Below are 24,884 nucleotides of genomic sequence, written 5' to 3' on the forward strand. Positions count from 1 at the left end.
ATCTGCCAATATATAATATTTATGGAACGCTTAAATACAAACTTTAATATATATATATATATATATATTAAGAAATTCGAATGGATTTGCTTATTCCCATTTCAAATGTCTCGTTAATCTTAAAAAAAGGGATCAAAATTGTTCTATCCTATTCTAAGTATTTAAAATTTATCAACCAAAAGTACTAATAATATAAATACATACATAGACTTATACATAGTTATTTTAATTCCATATATTATTTTTGTTTTAAATAAATCATCTTTAAAATTGATATAAATTTAGATATACATTATAAATTAACCTAATAAATTTTTATTAAATATACCGTTTATTTTATATATAATAAAAATTTAATAAAACAACATGCCCAATGAGGGAAATATGAAAGAATCCAGTGCGATAATTGTATTGACTGCTAATTGCAGTATTTCTTTCATCATCATTTATTTATTTATTTCTTTTGATGTATTAGCCGATAATATTTTTTTCCGATAAAAAGCAAAATAAGATGTGATAGAAATATGAAAGAATCCTAATGTGCAATAATTGTATTGACTGCCAGTGCATTATTTCGCTTTAGTCATACGCTGTCTCCTCGGGTAATTCACCAAAAAAGCTGTCTCCACAGGTACGAGTGCTATTCATTACTTTTTGACTCTTTTCCCCACTAAGAGAGAAAAGTAAAAAAAAAGTGAAATCTAATGGTCCAAATCCAGTGAACCTTTGTTTTCCATCTTTCAAAGCCGGTTGTTTAGCCACTATCATGGGTGACCCACTAAGTATATGATACTCAGGCCTAATATAGTAATTTAACAAAACCACATCTTTCTTCATGTCTAATTATTGCCCTCTCTCCCTACCATTTGGTAAGACATATTTCCAAGCTTGATCAGAGTTTCGGGGCTGAGTATACACGTCCACTATATATCAATACCAGATCTCTCATTTTCAGATTCGAAATTTGCTATCATTTTATTAGGGGTTAACAGATCATAAAGCTGTTACTCTCACAATTTCTTTGCTTTTGCAATTCAAATATACAGCTTTGTTTCCTTATTCCTGAATACCAAAAACTAATCAACCATGGCTGCTGAAGTTGTTGCTGGAGCTTTTCTCACGGTTTCGCTGGAAGTGCTTTCTGGTAGGATCCGTTCGATCATGGAGTTTGTTCGTAGGAACAAAGTGGATGCCGGGCTGCTCAACAAGCTGGAGATCATGTTACTCTCTGTTAAAGGAGTCCTGAATGATGCCGAGAAGAAGCAAGTCAGCGACTCAAACGTCAGGCAGTGGCTTCAAAAGCTCAACGATGCAATCCACGACGCCGAGGACTTGGTGGATGAGATTAATACTGAAGCTTTGCGATGCGAGATTGAAGGTGGTCAGTCTCAGTCTTCTAGAACCGGTACATGGTTGTTTCAGCAGGTACGCAACTTCATCTCGTCTAGACTAAATGTTAAGGATGTAGAACAGAGGATAAACGACATCCTTAACACACTTAAATATATTGTGGACCAAAAGCAACATCTTGGTTTGAGTGAAGGTGTTGAGCCTATAACATCATCGTGTGCAACTACTTTGGTGAAGGAATCTGATATCTATGGGAGGGATGATGATAAGCAAGCCATCCTTGACTTTCTGTTATCTGATGATGGCCATCGCTTATCTGTACTTCCCATTGTAGGCATGGCTGGGATTGGCAAGACCATCCTTGCCCAGCTTGTTTACAACGAAATTGGTAATAAGGTCATGCAGAAACCTTTTGACATCATAGCATGGATTACGGTGTCCGTAGAATCTAATGTATCCACGTTAACAGAAGCAATTTACAAGGAGGTCACTAAATCATCAGAGTCCACCATCAAGGAAACATTTAAACTTCAACAAAAATTGGGGGACTTTTTAAAAGGCAAAAAATTCCTCTTGGTTCTGGACGATGTGTGGAACGTGGATTATAAGCGGTGGTGTGAGTTGAGGAGTCCATTTGAATCTACTGCTCACGGAAGTAAGATCATTGTGACAACACGCAGTGCTGATGTTGCATCCGATCTAGGTACTGTCCCCAGCCGTGATCTGCAAATACTATCAGAGGAAGATGGTTGGCAATTAGTTAAAAAGCGTGCTTTCAATGATGTAGAGCAAGATGTTTCTCCAGATTTGGAAGTAATCGGTAGACAAATTGTTCGAAAATGCAAGGGTCTTCCTTTAGCGATCAAATCACTTAGTTGTCTTTTGCACTCTAAGCAAGAGATCAAATATTGGGAAAATGTACTGAACAATGATATATGGGATTTGCCTAAGTGCGAAGATATTCTTCCAGCTCTATGGTTGAGCTATTATTATTTGCCTTCTCATTTGAAGCGATGCTTTGCTTACTGCTCCATTTTCCCCAAAGATTATAAAATTGAAAAAAAAGTGTTGATTTTATTGTGGATGGCACAGGACCTTTTGCAACCCCACAAAACAAAAATACCAGAAGAGGTTGGAGAAGAATATATTAATGATCTTGTATCAAGATCATTTTTTCAATATTGGAGCATGAACAAAAATGTTATTATCATGCATGATCTTATGAATGATTTGGCATTGTTTGTATCAGGATGTTGTTTCAGGTTGGAAGATAAATACTCGGATGTTTCTATAAGGAACGCTCGTCATGTCTCATCCTTTAAATTCCGTACCGATGATGAGAAGAAAATAAAGGATTTGTGTGAACACAAATTATTGCGCACTCTACTGAAATTGAAGATGTATAATGTTGAACATTTGCAATCGATGCAATTTTTAAGAGTGCTTTCAGTGAATTTAATAACTCCAATCCAGATGAAGTTATTAAATTCAATCTGCAATTTGAAGCTCTTGAGATATTTGGATTTATCTTATTCTGGACTTGAAGAAATACCTGATAAAATTGGTACTCTATATAATTTGCAGACGTTATTGTTACGGAGTTGTCATAGGCTTACTTCGTTGCCGGATTCAATTGGCAATTTGAAGCATCTAAGGTATTTGGACTTGACTTGTAGTTCAATTGAAAAGTTACCTGACACAATATGCCAATTGCACGAATTGCATACGCTGATATTGTTTGGATGTAGGGAACTTACTCAGTTATCAATCAACAATGCAACTGATGTTATCAATCTGCGTTGTCTCGACATTAGTGCGACAGGTGTACGAGAGATGCCACGTCAAATGTCCAAATTGGAAAATCTGCAAATGTTACCAAAGTTTGTTGTAGGCAAAGATAGCGGATCCAATATTAAAGAGTTGGGCAAGCTTAATGATCTACATGGTTATCTTAGTATTGAAGGACTTGAGAATGTTGTAAGTGTTGAAGATGCTCGGGAGGCAAATTTGATAGATAAAGTGCATATTACAGGATTGACGTTAGCATGGAGTGGTGAGATTGGAGGTTCAGTTGAAGCCCGGGAGGTTCTTGATGGACTCCGACCTCATTTAGATCCTGAGGAACTACATATTCACAATTATGGAGGTACAACGTTCTCGCATTGGGTTGGAAGTCCTTCATTTTCCTGTATGACAAGGGTGAGGCTTATCGATTGTAAAAACTGTTTCATGTTGCCTCCACTGGGACAGCTACCTTCTCTGGAATTCCTTGAGATTACGGGATTGGATAAGGTGGTGAGGATAGGGGATGAATTTTATAGTGACGGCTCTGTTATCACTAAGCCATTCAAGTCTTTGAAATTTTTATACTTTTCAAAAATGGAAGAGTGGAAGGAGTGGGCATCAGTAGAAGCGGAGGATGGCGGAGTTTTCACAAACTTGAAGGAGTTGCATTTAGAAGATTGTCCGAAGCTAAAAGAGGCATCATGCTTACCTGATTATCTTCCATCCCTGGAAACTCTTGATATAGCAGGTCACCACCTGGTGGCTTCACTCTCAAACTGTCGATATCCATCGCTCAGTTTATTGACAATTGAACGTTGTCGCAAAATGAAGACATTTCCAGGAGGTACATTGCCATCCACTATACAAAAGATTATAATTAGGGAATGCCCTGAACTGGTGTCACTTTCAGAAGAGGGATGGCCATCAAATTTAAAATCACTTCAAATTAGGGATTGTCGGCACATGATGCAGTGGAATCTGGGAATGCTCACCTCCCTTACATCCTTATATATTGGGTCCATATTTGAAGAAGAGATGGATGCATTTCCAAAGGAGGAAGGGCAACTTCCCACCACTCTTACTTCTCTTTCGCTTGATGGTCTCCAAAAACTGAAATCCCTGAATGGCAGCGCCCTTGCACACCTCACCTCCCTTCAATATTTGTTCATTGGTAAATGCGGTCAGATCCAGTGCTTGCCACAACAAGGGCTGCCCACCACTCTCACTTCTCTTCACCTATTTTCTCTTCCCAAAGTGAAATCCCTAAACAGAGACACATTTCGACATCTCACCTCCCTTCAAAAATTGACCGTTGTATATTGCGAACAGCTCCAGTGCTTGCCACAAGAAAGGCTGCCCGAGTCTCTTTTGGAGTTGGAGATCTGCCAATGTCCATTGCTAAAGCCACGGTGTGAGAGGGGGATAGGGGAAGATTGGCCTTACATCTGTCACATCACTCGCATAGTCTTAGATTGGAACTACATTTGATTAATAATGTCCGCTCTTTCAAAGAAAAAAAAAAAGGAAATAGCAGGTATTTCTTTTTTACAATCAGGTTCATATTATGGTTTTATTTATTTATTTTATTCTATTTTTCCATGATCATCATCATCAAGCAAGATGTTTCCCCCTTTTTCATACGATGTATTGGTCCTATAGACATGCTCTGTTTTTAGTTTTAGTAAAGATTAGTTTTATGTACGATGTCTTCCTTTAGTAAAGATTGGTCTCATCGTCATTGTAGGTGGCTCAAATTTTCTGATCCAAAAACCACAACGAGTAAGACTCGCTTTCTCTTTTGCTTTAACTAAATGTAATTATATTATATCTACTCATTTAACATGGAGTTTATTTTGTCTACCTTTACTTGAGCATTTCAGTCCTCAGGTATCTGATCCCTGCTAGCGCAGACTTTTTGATTGTTTGAAAAGTGATTTTGGGATTTGAATCCTTATTCCAAGAAAGCATCAAATTTCATTTCTTGCAATTTCACCCACATGGTTGTTGCACTCTCATAAGATCCATGCTTTTCACTGACATTCAACATGCGGCCATGATATGATATATATTGCTTTCAGCATCCCCTGCATAACCCATTTTGGATAATTACAGGATTTTTGAAGCATGTGAACAAGCTATGCACTGGGAATTGAAATATATCGGCAGCTCTGTTTCTCTGTATGTTGCACTCTTACTTTCCCATATTAAACTTTTTTTGCAACTAGCATCTCCTCATAGAATTAATTATTGACTCCCTATTTATTAGAGTTTTAATCTGCCATATGATATATAGTCCTTCTTGGTGGCTCTTTCTTTGGAATCACCCAATTGCATTCGGTTTCTAATTAGGCTGTTGAAACCAATCATCTCTACTGCCATTGAAGACAAAGTACCAAAAATATCTTCTGGGCTTCTGTCGCTGTGCATGGTTGCTGACACCTTGCAAAATATACCACCAAAAAATTAGATTCTCGTTCTGCTGCGATTTTTACCAAGGTTCATGAGATTATTGTAAGTTGCAAGGAAATAAAACCAAGCTGTGGGCATGAAAGTGGAGCAGTAAAGCCAGAGTTATGCCCAAAATGGATTGCTTTGCTGACCTTGGAGAAAGCTTGCTTAACAGCTATTTCTCTTGAAGGTTAGTACGGTATTGCAGCTGATTATTTTCTTGTTCTTTTGCATATCACCATATTCTTCCATCACTATGGACTACTGACATTTATCACATTTATGCAAATGAACATTTATCACATGAGGAATACTTATTATGTAGGTGTAATAGCATGGAGATTCATAATCAGTATTATTGTCCATATGATTTCAGTGTGGTACTGTGGTTCATTAAGTGCCTGTCAAACTTTAAGATTTTGCTTATTGCAAGTCATTTCAGAATTCCCTGTACCGCTTTTCAGTTTTCTAAATCATCTAGCTCAGTTTGATACATTTCAGAGAAAATAGTTTCTGCTGTTGTAAGTTATGGACATAAATTGTAAGGTCCTTGATCTTTCATCTTTTTGATGGCGAATTTTCAAGGGACTTTCTTTTATTTTGGGTTGGCTTAAATATCTTTAACTTTTTTCCATATTTGCAGTCACAATATTTATGTTACTTTCCGATCTTCCATGCTGATTCCCCTTTGGCTTTCTTTCTTGATCATGCCATTTCAGAAACCACTGGTACAGTGAGGAAAACTGGGGGCAATTTTAAGGAAAAGTTAAAAGAGCTTGGAGGTCTTGATACTGTTTTTGAGGTTGCTATAAACTGTCATTCAGATATGGAAGTGTGAGCCTGTAGATTTCTTTTTATCTCATTATCCATTTCATTAATATTAAAAAAGAAGGCACACAAATGGAAGGATATTAAGCAGTCATTAACTACTTGTGAAAGTTTATTATTGACATTTCTTGTTGCAACCATATTCTATAGAAGAGGCTTGTTCATTGTATAAAATATAAATATCTATGGTTTAATCCATACAGTGGGAAGTTAACAATCATTATAACATGATGCTCTGCTTGCATTTATTGTCTGGTGCTCTAGTTTTCTTTTACATTATGGCAAACACACAAAACGACACATATGGATATTAGTATGTTATCAATGATTGTGCATGCAGTAGTGGTTTTGTGGTGCTACTGGGCCGAACAATTTAACTGTCCTTTGGATTAAAATTTCACCTTGGCCATATATTTATCAATTGTTTACTTAATTATTATTTGTTCAGCAATACAGTGATATATTTAAATTATTTGGGATCGATGGTAAATTAGCACACTTTAAAGTGTGTTGTTATCACATGTATTCTTTTTTTCCTCTGAAAACATTTGCTATATGTCCTCCATCTGGTTTCAAGTTATATTTTTGATTTGATGTACTTGGTTGCTTTTTAAGGAAGATGTCTCTTTTAATGCACTTATTTACAGGGTTGCATGGTCCATGGAAAGTAGCTCGCCTTTTACCCGGATACAAAAGTTGACAAGGATATGCATGCTTGAAGATCATGGAAAATGCCACATGCTTAAGTAAAGATAATCAGGTATAATGAAATTTGACATGGATTCTGTTCTCTCTGTCTTTCCTATGTTAATAAGACTATTTTGGCTTCTTCCTCTATCTTGTTAATGTGGAAAACATTTTTTTGGCTTTCTGGTCTTGAACGAAAACTTAAATGCAAGGGAAACAAATGTAACAGAGTCATTTACTTGGAATGAAAGGAAACAAGGATCGTATCTTTCACAGAATTTGTTTAAGTGCGCCATTCAGAATCCCTCAGGTAGCTAATGCCTAATGATTCATGTTTTTATTCAAAATCTGGTGCAGTTTAATAATTTATGGTCTTGATTTCCAGCTTTTTACTTGGTCAAAAATTCATCCGATGCATCCAATAATGAGAACTCTTGTAATCACTCTGATGGCTCTGGCAATGCTTCTGAAATGTCTTTGGCTTTAATTGCAGACTACAAAGGTAAATGATAGGATAATTGGCAGGGAATATTGTTATTGCTTTCAAATCTGTATGATGGTAAACATCAATTTTCCAAATTGATTGTTCTACTTATAACAGCAGGGGAAAACAATGAGACCTTATTCATTAATTCTTCTAAGAACTACATAGATGTTAATGAAGAAGGCTCCAGTCTTGTTTCTGACTTCTTCTCACTGCCGTTAAGGTAATTCTTTGATCCAATACATTTTGATATATTTTTCCCTTTTGCAGTTTTCACCCTTGAATTCCATGCGGTACTAAAGATTGACATGGTACTATATCAGTGCCAATAATTTAAGCTAATGAGAAGTGGACCCAACTATACACATGAAGCTAGTACACAAATGAGACAGAAATATGAGTCTTAGACATGTGATCTGTCTTAAAAAACTGAAATCCCAGAATGGCAGTGCCCTTCAACACCTCACCTCCCTTCAATCTTTGTCCATTATAGGATGCAATCAGATCCAGTGCTTGCCACAACAAGGCCTGCCCACCACTTACACTTCTCTGTCTTAAATTGAGCATCAATGAATGTATTTGCTCAAGCCGCGGTGCCAGAGAGGGATAGGGGAAGATTGGCCTTACACCAAACACATCCCTTTCAAAATCATAGATTGGGAAGACGTTGATTGATTATGTCTCCTTTTTTTTCTTTTCTTTTTTCCCCCTATAATAAAAAAAATCAACTGTTTCTTTTCCACGATCTTTTACATGTTATGGTTTTATTCATTTATTTATTTTCTCTGGTAATCATCATCAGTCAAGATGTTTCCCTGTTTTTCATGCATTGGATTCCTTTACTAAAGATTGGTCTTATATGCATGCTCTGTTTGTCATTGCAGGTGGCTCAAATTTTCTGATCCAAAAACCTCGAGGAGTAATGTTCACTTTCTCTTTTGCTTTAAGTAAATGTAATTACATATACTCAGACATAATGTTCAATACCCATTGAAATAGAGGTCCATTTCCTCTAATTTATGTATCTGTTGTTCTCTTTCATACAGTCCTGGAGGGTAGAGAAAAAGAAAATGCAGTAACTTTTTTTATTCTGTTTTTGGTATGTTACAATCCCTTTTCTTCCCTATTTTAACTCACTTCTCATAAGCTTTCATTTCCAACTTCTCTCCACTGATAAAAGCATACTTTCGTGATTCCCAGTTGCTGATTCAACAAAATCCATTTCATCTCGGCAAGCCTTCTTAGTTTTGAAACAAAGTTCTAGCTGCACTTGACCATTTCACTTCAGGTATTTCATCCCTACTACCACAGACTCTTTGATTGTTTGAAAAGTTGTCTATCGGACATCATATCTTGCAATCCCACCACATGGTTGTTGCAGTCTCATCGGATCCCTGCTTTTCACTGATAATCAACATGTGGCTATGATATATTGCTCTCAGCATCCTCTGGATAACCCATTTTGTGTGACATGTTTAAATTTTGAAAGGACTTTCTTAATCCTCAAAAAGAACCAAGCTCACTGTGAGAGGACGAAATACAAAGACTTAATGTTGTACTTTTCTAGCGATGAAGTTGATAAAGGAACAGGTGTGCTTGAGGAAAGTTTCTATTCGAGAAATGCACCTGACATGCTTACCAATTCACTTCCAGTTAGTTAGTTCAAGCACTGCTTAAATTTGCTAAGGATAAATAGAGCCTGAAAATTAGGGTGAGACTTATGTTTCCCCCCCTTTGAAGTTGATCAAAGTTGGAAATTAACAAAACAAGATAGAAAATTGTTAGCTTGTGTTTTATTATTGAGTTTACAGAACTCACCGTTTTTAGCAAGTGGATCTTATATCACCTACTGGTTTAGAGATGGCTAAAATATTGGCTATTGGGTTTATACTAAAAAATGAGTTGGTGCTGGCTTTTGATGGGTGTGAAGTTTGCTTCTTTCTATATTAGATATGGTTTTGCTTTCTGGTTGTATTGGCAAACTTAGCAAGCGTAAGAGATATGTAATCCTTCTCAATTTTCAGTGAGAAAATCTGAAGAAGAGAGAGAGAGAGCGAGAGAGAGAGATAAAATCACGGGATTTTCTTGGGTAACACTTCCAAGTGTTAATATATCTCGAGTTTGAGTGTGTGAACCGTAAGAGTGACTATGTAAAGGTGTTTCTTGGTCAATGGAACCAGGATTCTGTTTGGACAGTGGATGTAGGCTACAATCTGGTGGCTGAACCACTATGAATACTGTGTTTGTTTTCTTCTCTCTATCTTTTATAGTTATTGCTCTGTGTTTGTCTTTCATGTTTAGCAGTCTGCATAGTTTATATCAGTACGTATACAGCTCCTCCAATGTAAGACTGGAATTTTTTTGTAGGAATTTACCGGGATGTTTAAAGCATATGACAGCAAGCACGGTACTGCTAATATTACTGCAGCTGTTTGTAAGATATGTTTCTCAGTATCTTGCACCCTTTGTTTCTCATATTACACTTGACTGCTACTCCCATTTCCTCAAAAAATTAATTATTTACTCAACCTTTGATAGAGTTTTAATCTGCCATATGGTAGTCCTGTTTATTTAGTGCCTCTTTCCTTTTATCAAATCTCGCTGTTGCTTACCGATCCCTTTATAAATCTAAGTCTAGATTTTTTATTTGCAATCTAACATCAATGTGTCTTAATTTTTTCTAATTACTAAATGAAATTCTTGACAGGGTTACAGTTTGTATTTCACACTTTATTGGATTGGTGTATTTACCTCATTTCACAATTGCTGATTTCAACAATGACAAGCTTCCAACCATGGCTGTTTCTCAACAAGTCTAGCACTTTCTTGATTGTTTATTAAATTTTGAGTATTGAAGTATCTGCAGCATACCAACATGGAACTCAAACTGCAAAACTTCTATTCTCTTATTTCTTTATTTGTTTTTCTCTTCTTTTCTAAGGACGAACAATGGAGGTCTACAAATATTCACTGCTTTTTCCCGTAATAGAGTTTCAGAATTCGTTTTTTTTTTTTTTTTTTTTTTTTGAGTATCCATTTTAGATACGGAGTCTGTTTTATTCTTAACTCTCAATAAGTATTATCTTTTTTCTGGGTAAAAACTTCTAGGTTATTTGGCATTTTCAAAACAAAAATAAATTGGAATCCACGCACCACTTTGTGCTCATATAATTGTATGAGAGGATAAATTAACAGTAACCATGAGTTACTTTGTGTTTTTTTTAAAATTTTTTTTTTTTATCACTAGATTATTCTCTCTTTATTAACGCTTACAAATTAAACACTTTACTCAATGGGATTAAATGAATAAAGTTAAAAATGCAAATGCAATTGACCTTTCGTTCCTTCCTCTCTCTCTCTCTCTCTCTCTCTCTCTCTCTCTCCCTCTCTATTGTGAATGGTAACAGCTCAGCATAGCTTTAGCACAGCCTTGGTGCCAGATTATCACACCAGTTAGTTAAATGTCATGTGACCCACCACGTGCTTGTATTTTTAGTAGTTTTCTGCTTTTCTGATTTCTTTCTTTCTTGAATTTTCTCTTGCACTTTCTTTCTTTTTCTTGCTGTTTTTCTTCCTTCTCACTCTCTCTCTCTACACCCCTTGTCCATTGCCACGGTCGTGAAAGCTCAGTAAAGGTTGTTTCTTCCAGATAGAGCCTAAATGGTTCTACATCAGCTTTAGCATCACTCACCACACTTGCAGCGCTTGGCCAGCCTTCCCAGCCCTCTCTGCCAACTGCCTAAATCTCCGCTTTGAATTCATCTCTGATGGCTTGCTGGATGATTATTATGCACGCACTAAAACAAATCTGCATTTCAAAAGACTTGTCATCTTACTTTTGTCCCATTCAAGTTGCGGAGTAGTTGAGTAGCTAGGTGTATGGCAATTGTAGTTGTTTGCTTGGATTCAGGTGGTGTTTCGTCTACCAGATTTCAAGATAGCCGATGTCAACAATAACAAGCTTCCAAATATGGTTATTTCTCATTCGCGTTGCACTTTCTTGATTGTTTATTAAACTCGAGATTGGAGTATCTGCAGCACGCTAGCACAACATTGAACTCTAAGCATATTGTATTGGTAATAGAAACTAATTGTGTTATCAGCAAACTGGAATAATTGTTGCATGTTGCCTCCGCTGGGATAGCTATTAAATGTTGAATGCCTTATGATTTGGGGATTTGATATGGTGGGGATGACATGGTGAAAATGCCTTCAGATTTAGTTCTAGCCGTAGATTTTCGTTTTCCTTTACATGTTAGAAAGTATTTTTCACCCTATTGAAAAAGATTCACCCGAGGTTATATTAAAAATATTAACTTTATGAGTTAATAAACATCAAAATAACTAGTTTAAAAATCATCAAACACAAACACAATTATAATTAAATAGCAGCAAAATATTTTAGTATGCTTAAATCGACTAATTGACTAGGACAAATAATGGAGGTCATACTCATTTACTGCTTTTTCATGTAATATAACATAAAGATTTTGTGAGTTTCAGGTTTTTAAGTATCTTTTTTTCAATTATTAATATGTTTTATTTTCCAGGCAAATTAAAACTTCTAATTAAGGGTTATTTGGTGTTTTTGACACAACATGAAATTTGAAAAATGGTACCATATACTTTGTGCTGTTATCTTGTACGAAATGCTGTCTTAAAAATAACTCAATAGGCTTATATTATCTTCTAATTAAGAATTGATGACCGTTGAAAAATGAATTCCTTTTTTGACTAAATAATGCTCCCAGGATGGGAAAGCTTTCACAAACAGCATAAAGTTCTTTCTATGCCATCCACTTTTTGACGAGCTATTGCACAGCTTCTCACTAAAAGACTCAAAAGTCTCCTTTCTTGAGTAAGAACAGTTCCTATACCAACCATTGAGGCATCGGTTTCTACCTCAAAACACTTTTTCAAAGTTAGGCAAAGCCGAAACAGGAGCTAAAATCAAGTTTTTTTTTTTTTTCTTGATTAATTATTCGGGCAGTTTATTTTAACCTAATAATTAATGAAATTTTTGAAGTAATTAATAATATAAAATAAAATATTTGGGTCATGAAAATTTCCTGATCAGGTACGGTGATTGAGAAGGGATGTATAGAACCAAACTGTTCGAATCACCGTCCGTCATTGCATGTTTCCCATCAATCAACAAATTCTTTTTTCAAGTAGAAGATATCTTCATTTGAAATGGCCAAACGTTCTTATTGTGGGGAATAGTTCATTAGTGACAGTTCATGGAAAGTCTCATGCAAGGCTTAGAAACTTTGTTTCCAAAGCCATTAATCGGCCAAACGCTCTCCGACACATTACTGTTCAAGTCTAACCTTTTATGATTGCAATTCTTCAATCATGGACACAAAAAGGTATCGTCATAAGTTCCGATGAAACTGAGAAGGTACCCATTTTTTATTAAAATTTTTTGATACCAAAATATACAAAATGTCATTATGTTACTAGTTATCATGTAATCGACACGGTTAACCAAGTTTTTTTATTCAATGATATCTTGCCGTATTAGTTTTTGTTTTTTTATATGTAAGTGAGAAATTATTCAAATTTAAGTTCTCCGTTGGAAAAACAATGGACTTTATCGTAGAGGTATTTCCAAAAGGATGCATGCCACATCATTTGAAATTAAACTTAAACTTCGGTCTCAATAGTATTAAAAGAAATATCGTTACTGTGACTAACGTTAATGATAATTATCACGGAATGAAGAACATTGGAGCCAGAGCAATCCCAACTTCACCGTATGTCCTCCTTCAATATTACAAAATGCCATGAGTTTGTTTTATTGAACTTAATTTTTATTTTTTTGATTGGATTTTGTAAAATTAATTAAATTCCACATATTCCATAATATTTTCACAGGTGACATTTGAAAACATAGGAAACTTATTTGTAAGATTTGTGTTGGTACCTCTCTTGGACACCATGTCTAAGTCATTTAAGGGCTTGGTTCAATGGATAAGAGCTCAGCCATTGAACATCCCAGGTTCCGCATATCACCATGCTCATCAGGTTTGTGCTTAATTTTCAGTCACCAAGGGGTCCATTTAAGACGCTAGATTGATCTGGATAGAATCAGACTCATGTTCAATCGAATTTGGCTAATTTAAATGGCTAAATTCGATTGAACATCTGTCTTATCTAGTAGTCTAGAGGATCCCAAATTTCTATTTAGTTATTTCATTAATTAATTTAAACATGACAAATTGTATATGTGTACATATAAAAACATAATATATATATATATATATATATACACATATATATATTACATGCATGCAGTGTAGGAAGAAGCTTGAAGAGATTCTTAGAGTGGAGCTAGAGAAGAAGAAAACATAACAAGGAACATAACAAGGTGTTACAAATGATTTAATGGACGGACTGATGCAAATGAAGGATGATGACGGTAACAGTTTGGACCAACAGATTCTAGAAAACATAGTCGGCGTAGTTGTTGTAGGATATAAATCAACTTCCCTTGCTCAAATGTGGGTTGTATATGTAACAGCCCAGTCCAGACTACCTGCATGAGATATTGTCCTCTTTGTGCCTGAGAAATTCTCTTACAACCCAGCTCTCAAGGTTTTAAAAGGCCTTTTAAGGGAAAAATATCTACACCCACTTATAAGGAGTGTTTCATTCCCTTTTCTAATCGATGTGGGACTTCACAATTCTCCCCCCTTGGGGCCCAGCGTCCTCGCTGGCACATCGATCCGGGTACTAGCTTTGATACCATCTGTAATAGCCCAGCCCAAACCACCCGCATGAGATATTGTCCTCTTTGGGCCTAGGAAATCCTCTTACAACCCAGCTCTCAAGGTTTTAAAAGGCATCTCAAGGCAAAGGTATCCACACCCACTTATAAGGAGTATTTCGTTCCCTTTTCCAACCGACGTAGGACTTCACAGTATATTTTCTAGCTAAGTACCCTGAAGTCCTGAAAAAGCTACTGGTATATATAATTTATGTATATATAGTTTAGTACGGTAATCAAAATTCAACCACATAATCAAACAGTAATAAATATATTAAGGACAACTAGACAAGTGTCTTCAGCTCTCCGTATATGGAATTACATATGAAGAGAATATGGGTATAATTAAGCAAGAACAAGACAGGAGATCTCATTACATATGATGATTTTCAAAATTGAAATACACAAGTAAGATATGGTAATATTGCATAATTGCATCAATATCTTGCTCTACATATAGGATTATTCTCCTTCAGACTTATCTCTTAGCTTAATAATAATGAGCCAGAGCCACATTGACAAAGCATAAAAATTGTACACCTCTTAATAGGTGATTTAAAAGTAAAAATCTAGTTGAGAAAGCGGTAATACCTAAATACTTATCACATCGCTATATCTCTTATATATTTAAATAAAATATAATTTAAAAAGATTAACTTCGTATATATATATACATATATATATATATATATATATGTATATACGAAAATGCTACCATAAGTGAAATCCACTTAGTGGGCAACAACCCATCGATCACCATTTAATGTGCATGACTATGTGAATTGGATGGTGATCAATAGGTCATTGCCCATCAAATGGTGGACAACTTTGCCCACACTAATACTCCTATAATGCACCATGCAGGTGATGGACGAAACTATAACGATGGCCAATATTGCATCAATTATTTTCCGTTTTGCTACTAAAGATGTTGAGAATAAAGGTTAGTAACCTAATTATTTGTTAATAATAGTATAAGAATCATAAGATTAGTTAGTTAATCTGATTAAATTAATTTGTTGAGTGCAGAAATTGACTTTGAAATTTCTGCAGGTTATAAAATACCATAAATCGACTTTCATGGGTTCAATACCTCCATACACACCTTGAAAATTTTGATGATCCTATGTGCTTTAACCCAAATAGATGGAATGTGAGTCCAATTAATTTATATCTATGCCTTTTTTGAAGGGTTATGGGATATAGGAAAACATATTTTCAACATAAAATAGAAAAATATTGATATGTCAAGTATTACTTAAGGGTGTCATCTTAATTAATGATTTAAAATTAAAAATACTAATTAAGTAAATAACAACTTTTCAACACCTATCATTTAAATATATCTAACATAAAGTGGGAATTATGTTATTTGTAATATCAAATATGTATAGGAATTCTCATGTAGGACATAGATTATCATCAAGAACTTTATTACCACTTCTTCTATTGCTTCAAGACTGATCTTTATATCAGGTTTCATTTTATTTTTTTAAAGTTTTAACATTTCATTATACTTATATAAACCCAAACATTTTTAAATTTTAGTTTTAAAAGCAGTCTAAGGACTAATGTTAAAAGTCGTGATAGAAGAATAATTGTATATTTAGGTTAATTTCACTTTGGTACTATTTACATAGAATTTTGCAATTTAAATTTTTAACTTTTAAAAGTAAAAATTTAGACCTTTAATTTTTTAATTTATTGCTGATTTATCCAATTTCTAATTTAGACAAACAAAATGATAATAATTTTGTTCAAAAACTTGAAGCAGAGTTTGTAAAAAACAAAAACAAAACATTAAGATGCTAATTAAAAACAAAAAGAAAAAAAAAGTAACTTCATAGATGAAATTACTATCAATTTGTTTGGTCAAATTGAAAGTTGAACTAATATATAACAAATTGAAAAATTAAAAATCTAAATTGCTATTTTCAAAAATTAAAGGTTTTAATCGTAAAATTTTAAAAATTAAGACAAAGTGCAACTAATCTGAAAATTTTGCTATAAAATACATGTACACATATAATTTAAATGCCTAAATACGTGATTATATGTAATTCACTACCTTTTACATGTAATCTTTTGCGTACCTATTTGATACCAGATGGGTGCACACATTTTACACAGCAATACTATACGTATTTATATTGGCCAGGTAATTAGGAATGATGTGTGTGTGTGTGTGTGTGTATGTTTTGTAGTGATGAAGGTAGTTTGACTCCCTCATGAACCAGCTAAATCTGGAACTTACCAATTGTTTTGGTGGCTGATCAAGAATCTGTGCACGCAACATGCTTGCTAGACTTCAACTAATACTCTTTTTGCATCATTTGTCTATAGGATACAAGTAAAAAAAACCTCTTATATTATGTTATTAACATATATAAAATAATATATACATACAATACACATATATATACAAATATATTTTATTTTTTGCTAAAAATGTACTGTATATACAATGAATCTCAGTCAGCAATTAAATGATAGTTTTGAAATAAAAATTTGCTTCATCGTGTACTTTTGAATTTGCATTTATAAAAGATATATGGAAATTTCATGTGGAATTTGCTTAACCCGAATGCGGCGATGATTATCTTTCACATCAAAAACCAGTAGATGGGGTTTAGGTTGAGTTCAGCAAAATCTGAACATCTCTCTTTATTTTTATGTTTGTTTTTTATATTGATTGACAATTCGTGGTTGCTTCTATAATTCTTAGCCTAGCTTTTTTTGGTAAATATAATTCTTAGCCTAGCTACTTGAATTGTAGTGTGTTTGTGTGTGTGTGTATATATATATATATATATAATCACGCATTATTAATTATTTGCTTTTATTTTTTTTTAAGAATAAACATAAACAATAGTAAATGATAAAAAATTAAAAAAATAATAATAAAATAAAAATAAACAATAGTCAGTTGTTTGTTTATATGTAAATAGACATCTATATACACATGATTGTTGCGTTCAAAAAACTAATAATAATAATAATAATAATAAAATCTATATATGATTGTTGTAGTAATATTTCATTTCATCTGTGTTAAATGATTTGCCGAAAAAGTTTATTAAATTTTACTGTCCATGGAACATTCTTCTTAAAAGGCAACTAAATTTAGCTCATTGAATTAAAAAAATTTAAAAAATAAAAAAAATAAAAAAAAAAGGAAGAACTTTGCATTTTGATTTCCAAATTGGAATAATAATAATATAAAAAAATTATTAAAAAAAAAAAAAAACTACACCATTTTTTGTTCTTTAAATAACCTCTAAACTATCTATATGAGATATTTTTTTAAAGTTGGGGAGGGCAAAATGTAAAATATACAATAGTTGAGGGTTTGAAAACGAAATTCGATCCATTTAAGTTAAAGAATATCTTTTTTTATTTTTCTTAAATTATGACCACTAAGCAACCGTGTTATGTCTAGTGGATGAGCCACCCATCCACCGACTCTGTTCGTTTCGTGAGAGAGTTCGCGGTCAAAAAAAAAAAAACAAAGTCTAACGCTTCTAGATGGTTCGAGGAAATAAACGAACTCCAAACCAAAATTCCGAATTTACCCCCAACTCCATTTCCCAGAATCTTACTCCGCCAACTTTCTTTGCCCACCATTCCATTCTTCAACTTCGATACAATAAAACAATCAAAAAGGGGTATTATGGTCAACTGAAAAAACCAAAAAGTGTGAGATAACTGGTTACGTCTTCGTTATCTTTGTATGACCACGCAAAACGTGTTTTGTGGATTTTTCGTCCAAATCCAAAGAAACGAAAACTCAAAACCATAACTCTGCATATAAATATAAACTCCTATTCTCTTCAAATTCCAATTTCGAAAGTCTCATTTTTTTCTCTTAGAAATCTCAAAATCTCTCTTTCAAATTTTCCAAAAATTCAGTAGTTTTTCTTTTGAGTGATGGATTCTCGGGAGACTTCATGGGCGGATCAGTGGGACTACAGCGATCCGCAACCAGTTACGAACTCGAAGACGAACAGCCATGGCGGAGGAAACACAGCAAAGTACAAGCAGAAGGTAGGCGATGGACTCGTCAAGACCAAAGCTGTGGCTTCTAACGGCGTTAAGAAGGTCAAAGATGGCGCTTCTGTTGGTTTCCAATGGATCAAGCAGAAATACCATAATACCACCCACAAGAACTGATATCGTTTCGCTCTTCCATCTTCTTCTTCTTCTTTTTTCTGGTTTTTTAATTTTCTCTTAAATTAATACTGATTTGTTTTTATTCATCTTATGTATAACATATGTATATTGTTTAATTTTATTTTTTTCTATTTTTGTTGTTGTTTTCGTTGAATTTTTGTTAATTCATATGTATTTATTCAATATCATATAATTTGATTGTAATTATTAATCTATTTTCATTTGATTGTAATTATTAATCTATTATCTTTCTTTTCTTTTCTTTTTTTGTTGTTTTAATCTTTAGTAATATATATCCTTCACGCGACTAATAATTATAATTATGGTAATAAGCAGTAATTATCAACAATTTCGATGGTGCATTTTTCTAATTTTTCTAATATTGATATGGATATGATATGTCTTGGTTGTTAAACTACACGTGATTGAAACCGTCAGGGTATGTGTATTTTATTATATATATCCACCTAATTATATCTGAAAAGAATAAAATAAAAGTGATCATAGAATCATTCTTATTTTTTTTTTTGAAAATTTTGACTAGCGAACACATGTTACAGAAAATTATTAATTAGTGTGAACGAACCAAATTGTTGACTTTTGTTATCAATACTTCTGTTTTTTTCTTCTTTCTTTAATTTTAAATTAATTGGATTCTGTAGTTCTAATTGTATAAAAAGAAAAAAACAGATATATAGTAAATACATATGCACTCTAACATTAAAATAGTGTTATAATTAATTATATACTGGTTTCCTTTTCCCTTTCTTCCTTGTTAGTTTGCATTGGGAGAAGAAAAGTAAACAGCTTCTTTACAACCAGTGGTGCTCAATGTGCTCAATAACCAATTAATCCACTACTAATCCAAAAACATAACCCATACCAATTACCATCCAATCAAATTCAAAATGAGACTCTGAATCTTGTTCGTGATCTTCATAAATATGGAAGGTAATTAATTAATTAATTAATGCTGGTGTGGAGGCCTCAGAATTTCCAATTTCTTTGGCTTGGATTTCTATATAATTTCCCTCGTGTATATGAGCTGCTATCAAATGTATTGAGTTGGTTCCCTTGTGGTATAGCTCTATCAGGATAGTTATAAGAAACTTCGAAAACAGCAAGAAATGTCAATTGGGCAAGTTTGCTAGGAATGTGTCCCCAGAAGCTTATTAAGTTGTGAAAGATCAAGAGATTCAAATTCTGTTGTGTTTAAGAAATGTTGTTGGAAAGATTATATAAGCAAACGAAATCGCTGTAAGTTCACTAAGCATTCCGGAATTTCTGTTTTTGAATCTGTTGCTTGAAAGATTCTCAGAATTTCTGTCCATTTTCTTTGTTTCTTATGGTTATGGTATAATTGAGTAAGCATAAGCATCTGTCCGTGAATCTTCCTCCCAAGAAAAAAAGTTATATTTGCCTTTGTGCATATATACATATATATATATATATATATATATGATGATGATGATGATGATTTGGTAGCTAATATGTAGAACAAAAGGTTCGAAATGAGGAAATGATAACTTGAGAATGATCAAAGCCTTTCAGGTTGATAGGCATGTCTATGTATGCCAATTTTTCTATGCTTATGTTCCATATTCACTTGGGAATTTGGCCAAGGAACAATGTAAGTTTGTTCAGTATCTTAAGAAATCAGGGAAGTTTGTTAAGTTGGCATGAACCCAAGCCTAACCACCAAAACATCGCAATAGTTTCGTTTGCTTTTATTGCGTATTTTCATAATCAGTATTGAGAGAGTTTGTCACTTGCCAAAAGAAGCGAGGCAAGATGTTTTAAGTTAAGAACCATGTCAAAGTCAATTCGACCACTCAACTTATTTGCTTCAAGAATAATAAAAATTTGAAGATTTTTGAGTCCAGAAATTGAATTTGACACCAAAACCATGCAATTTGTTTGTTCCAACACTAGGAATGTTAATTGCGTAAGGTTTCCAAATCAGGGTGTCATGCACAGGGTAAAAAATATCTCTCATAATCAAGCGTCAATAATTATTTTATAGAATTCATATATTTTATTTTGATATTATACAATATTAATATTCAATATGTATATAGGTATAATTATTCAATGTTACAAATAACATCCCGTAACAGTACTTTCAATATAATGTTTTCCCATGAATGTATGGACATTGAGGCTTTTACTTCATATAGACCGAGGACCTTTGTAGTCCATAAGGTTTTTGCTTCACATAAAATTAGGGACCTTTATAGGATGGCAGAAGTCAAGTGGTATGAAATCCACATGAAGAAAAAAAAAAAAAAAAAAAAAAAAAACAATTAATTGTATCAATAGTACCCTGTGTTAGCTAGATTACATATTCAATTTTTGAATTTAAAATATTTTGCATAATTAGTCCTTTAATTTATGATTTATTTTATATCATTTTATTTTCCAAATTAATTAACATAAAGTTTAAAAATTAAAAAAAAAATTGAATAGTTTTTTCAGTTTACAATGATACAAAAAAAAAAATTATTACTGAAAAAAAACTAGTTAAGTTTTTCAATTTTTAAACTTAATATTAGTCAATTTAGAAATTAAACTAATTTAAAATAAATTATAAATTAATAATATGATGTTGTACGTTTTAAATTCAATATTCCAATATGCAATCTAACCAAAACAAATGGTATTAGAATGCAATTAACTTTAAAAAATTTAATGTTTTCATAATAATATATTAAAAATGATAAAGGAATCCAACCACCTTTCAATTTTTTTTTCTTTTTTTTAAACAAAATTATCTTGAGTCATGTCCTCTTTATTATAAATTTATAATTGATCTTTGAAAATATGCATCATATAAACACATGAAATAGGAACAAGGAGTGAAGTACTAATTTATCAGGGCATATATATATATATATATATATATTTGTTATTTTTACATTACATGACTTTGAAAGAAACCACTTTTATATATATATATATATATATATATATATATATATATATATATTTATTTATTTATTTATTTATTTATTTAATGAAGTTCTAGTTTGACTACCAAAACAATTTTATATATTTTGTAAATTATACTTCTATTTTATTATGGGATATATATTATCACAGAAAATTCCTAAACTATGGAGTTTATGACATTTAGATTCCTAAATTACTTTTTTACACAATTAAATTCCTAAACTAATTGAATTTGTTCACGGTTGGGATAAAACTGAAATTCCACCTGAATAGTTAATAAAAAGTGCACATGAGAGGTACATGCCAATTTAACAGGACAATTGAAGGTCATTCGCATGTCTTTACCTCCTTGTTCCAAATTGAAAATGGTTGCAACAATAGTGAGAAATTTTGGGGAAAAACATTTAGGGTTTTTATTATAGAATATCGCATCGGCAAAGACTTCATATTTGGTACAAGTTGCTTCAAATTGCTAAGGAGAAAGATCACATACCTGACAAGCAAATTGAAGTTTATTCCTGTTTTGATGGAACTACCTCACGAAGCTGTTAAGGAGAAAAATCAACTAATACATTGTAACTATTCTGTAAAAACTACAATAAAAGCAAACTTTCAATTCTCTCTTTAGCCATCATACTTTGGTTCTCTAAAATAGGGAACTAATATCTTTCGACTTCTCTTCTCATAAAATTTGCTGAAAATTATAATAATAAGATTACTTTCTGAACTATTTACCAAAAAAAAGATTACTTTCTGAACCAGAGGCTTTCAAGGACCTTGGCCAAATGTTCTCGCCGGTATAACTAGTCCCAAACTGCATGAATCATGAAAAGCATATTTTATTTTATTATATTTTATATTTCAAATTCAGGGTTTTTTTTTTGGGACCATTTTTTTTCCAAAATTTAATTTACTACATATTAAAACGAAAACAGTTATTTGTTTGCTAATGGATTCAGCTTTGTTATTTGAGGCTAACAGTTTAATCTCACTGCTGATTAGTACACTTTCACTTCTTTATGGACTAGTAAAAAAGCATGGATTTACATTTTGCTTAATTAATTTTCTAGTGCAACTTGTTACTGACTTACCGTTAGTATATTTGGGTCACTAATAATTAAAATTAAATTTAGGCTATAAGTTATAACCCATGCTTCTTATTGAGCTTTTGCATCAAACGAAATTGCATTATGCTCGAAATAAATGTTCAGGCCACCTCTGACCAATAAAATTCAAATTTTGACCTCATATTACAGCTTTCCACTAAAAAAGGGGGGAAATAGGGTTCTATAAAAACCTATTTGTGTACAAGAAATGGCAAGTAGAAAATACCAATTGGAAAATGGAAACCCAATGTAGATATCAAAAATACCCGCCACACTCAATGAAACAGAGAGAATAAAGATGAATCTGTACAAAGAAATGGCTAGTGGAAAATGAACTTTAATAAACCATTTTAATTAGCATGTGCCTCTCACATGTAATTTCTGTTAACCTTTCAAGCAGAATTTAAATTTTGTCCCAACCATGAACAAAAAATGCAATAAGTTGAGGAACTTAATTATCTTTAAAAAAAAAAATTAGACAAATTATTTTTCATACTTTGTACAGTCCATAAAAATTTAAATTATCAAAATATTCTTATTTAATTTCTCAATTATTTTATAATTAATTTTTAAAATCTTTTCTTTTTTCTCTCTCAAACGATAAGTCATTCATTGAGAGTGATAACAGTGTCAGAGAAACACCATAAACCCATGAAGTCTTCTGATCATTTTCACTGTAAACATTGAATAGTAATCGCCAAGCCCACCCAACTAATCCTGTGTCTTTATCTCTTTTACTGTCAACCACCCTCGTTCCCTTGCGCTACTTCTCTACCTCTTCTTCTTCTTCTTCTTCTCACAACCCACTATCACCATAAGACAGTTTCCCTTCGGCACATGTTAGAAGCCTCCTCCATCCCAAGCGCATCAAAGGGTGGGACACCAAAGGAGCAATCTTTAAGCACCTAATTTACATGGCCAAGGTCATCCAACAACTTGGGCTTACTACTTAAGTCTGTGCATTAAAAATAATAATAATAAATAACTAACAGATGTAAAATTTTGACGTTTAAAAGCTAAAAATAAAAAAAATTAAAAATATTTAATAGGGATCAGTGATATTATGACAATACAAATTTTTAAAGACTGTAAAGAGATAATTTTACATTGCAATTAGAATTTCTCAAAAAATTAGTTTAGAGATTTAGCAGTCACAGACTACATATTTTAAGGATTTTCTATGATAATATTTTTTTTATTTTTTTTATTACTTAAAAATCTTTATTTCCTCATGGAGTACGAACAATGACATGCCAACGAATCTGCGGTAATCCCTATAAGTTGCAAGCAGTATTCTGGAGATGGTGGTCATGAAAACAAAGCCGTGAACTTTTTTTCTTTTGGGTGTCTCCTGCATGCCACCGTTTGCAGATGCAGGGTGACCCCAAAAAATGTGCATGGATTGTAGGTCGAGTTCCGGTTTGTGAGCTTCTTGGTTTTGTTAGAGTTGGCTTTGAAAAAATGTGAGCTAGAAGAAAAGGAGAACAATGTGAGAGAAGATTAAATGTATGATGAAATGGGTTGTCTTTGCCATTGTTTCTTTGCAGCTCGAGCAGACAGACAGAGGCTTGACTCTGATTAGGAAGAACACTCAATCAAAATTTGAATTTTAAAATTAAAAATAGAAAATTAATTATGGGTACCTCGGTCATTTAAGTGTTGATGGAAGTATACAGAATTCTTTTTGATTGTAAAAAGTACTTTCTGATAATTAATGAATATTGCTTTAGAAAATTTAGAGACCTTCTTTATTTTTTAAAACTCTATTCATGCATTCTTTTGGGATAATTAAAGAGCAAAGCCACTATTGGCAATGATCTCCATTGAAAAAAATAAAATAAATAATAATCCTATATTTCTTATAAAAACATCAATTTAATAGTTAATCTTAACTTTTATAAAAACCTCGGTCTGTTAACTATTTTGCACTTACAAAAGTCAACACTATCGTAACTTTTTTTTGTCTCATTTATTCTTTCTTCTTCTTCTTCTCTCTCTCTTTTTTTTTTTCTTTTTTTTTTTTTTGTCTCCTCTTTTTTAATTGGACAGCTTATTTTATTTGATTGATATAGCTGGTTTTTTTTTTTTTTTAATCAGATATAGCTGGTTGAAAAAAATAATAAAATAATCCAAATATGAAAAATTCTCATCCCCTTAACTGTATTCAAGCAGATAAAATTGTTACTCATCGATTTATTAATTTGGAGGATCTATTCAATACATCTGCAACAAATTAAAAATTTAAAAATTTAAATTGATATTTTAAAAAGTTGAAATTTTAAACTGTGAGATAGTAAATGTTAAAATA

General features: G+C 32.8%; 3 protein-coding genes and 1 pseudogene across 36 annotated transcripts in view; all 4 read left to right on the top strand.

Moving 5' to 3' along the window:
• The window catches only part of LOC112489221 (putative disease resistance RPP13-like protein 1), a 50,817-nt gene extending 46,880 nt beyond the window's left edge, over nt 1-3,937 (top strand). Inside the window, exon 2 of the mRNA XM_060814234.1 lies at nt 3,884-3,937. The gene's annotated coding sequence lies outside the window, so the exon portion shown is untranslated. The remainder of the gene's footprint in view (nt 1-3,883) is intronic.
• Nucleotides 842-10,594, top strand: LOC107434266 (putative disease resistance RPP13-like protein 1). Of its 34 annotated transcripts, none has more exons than XM_048474280.2 (14): nt 842-4,669; nt 4,880-4,914; nt 5,248-5,313; nt 5,485-5,773; nt 6,303-6,417; nt 7,059-7,171; nt 7,328-7,408; nt 7,484-7,600; nt 7,700-7,805; nt 8,467-8,501; nt 8,629-8,681; nt 8,783-8,870; nt 9,950-10,016; nt 10,290-10,594. In XM_048474280.2, exon 1 carries the CDS (start codon nt 1,087-1,089, stop codon nt 4,621-4,623), a length of 3,537 nt encoding a protein of 1,178 aa, XP_048330237.2. In that variant the 5' UTR covers nt 842-1,086; the 3' UTR covers nt 4,624-4,669; nt 4,880-4,914; nt 5,248-5,313; nt 5,485-5,773; nt 6,303-6,417; nt 7,059-7,171; nt 7,328-7,408; nt 7,484-7,600; nt 7,700-7,805; nt 8,467-8,501; nt 8,629-8,681; nt 8,783-8,870; nt 9,950-10,016; nt 10,290-10,594. The 34 variants fall into 34 exon arrangements, with proteins under 34 accessions (XP_048330237.2, XP_048330238.2, XP_048330271.2 ...); XM_048474281.2 differs by having other exon boundaries at nt 9,950-9,989; XM_048474314.2 differs by having other exon boundaries at nt 842-3,005; nt 3,099-4,669; nt 9,950-10,594.
• On the top strand, nt 5,919-15,421 carry LOC132800780 (ent-kaurenoic acid oxidase 1-like; annotated as a pseudogene).
• Nucleotides 15,422-18,171: 2,750 nt separating this feature from the next.
• Nucleotides 18,172-18,736, top strand: LOC107405411 (uncharacterized). The gene has a single exon (XM_016012457.4). The coding sequence runs from the start codon at nt 18,279-18,281 to the stop codon at nt 18,519-18,521; it is 243 nt and encodes an 80-aa protein (XP_015867943.1). The 5' UTR covers nt 18,172-18,278; the 3' UTR covers nt 18,522-18,736.
• The last annotated feature ends 6,148 nt before the right edge of the window (nt 18,737-24,884 follow it).

Source organism: Ziziphus jujuba, chromosome 2 (genome assembly GCF_031755915.1).
Source record: "Ziziphus jujuba cultivar Dongzao chromosome 2, ASM3175591v1".
In the NCBI taxonomy this organism is placed as follows: Eukaryota; Viridiplantae; Streptophyta; class Magnoliopsida; order Rosales; family Rhamnaceae; genus Ziziphus; species Ziziphus jujuba.

Excerpts from the sequence above, each read along its gene's own strand:
- LOC107434266 (XM_060814212.1), top strand. The coding sequence starts at position 1,087 with ATGGCTGCTGAAGTTGTTGCTGGAGCTTTTCTCACGGTTTCGCTGGAA.
- LOC107405411 (XM_016012457.4), top strand. The coding sequence starts at position 18,279 with ATGGATTCTCGGGAGACTTCATGGGCGGATCAGTGGGACTACAGCGAT.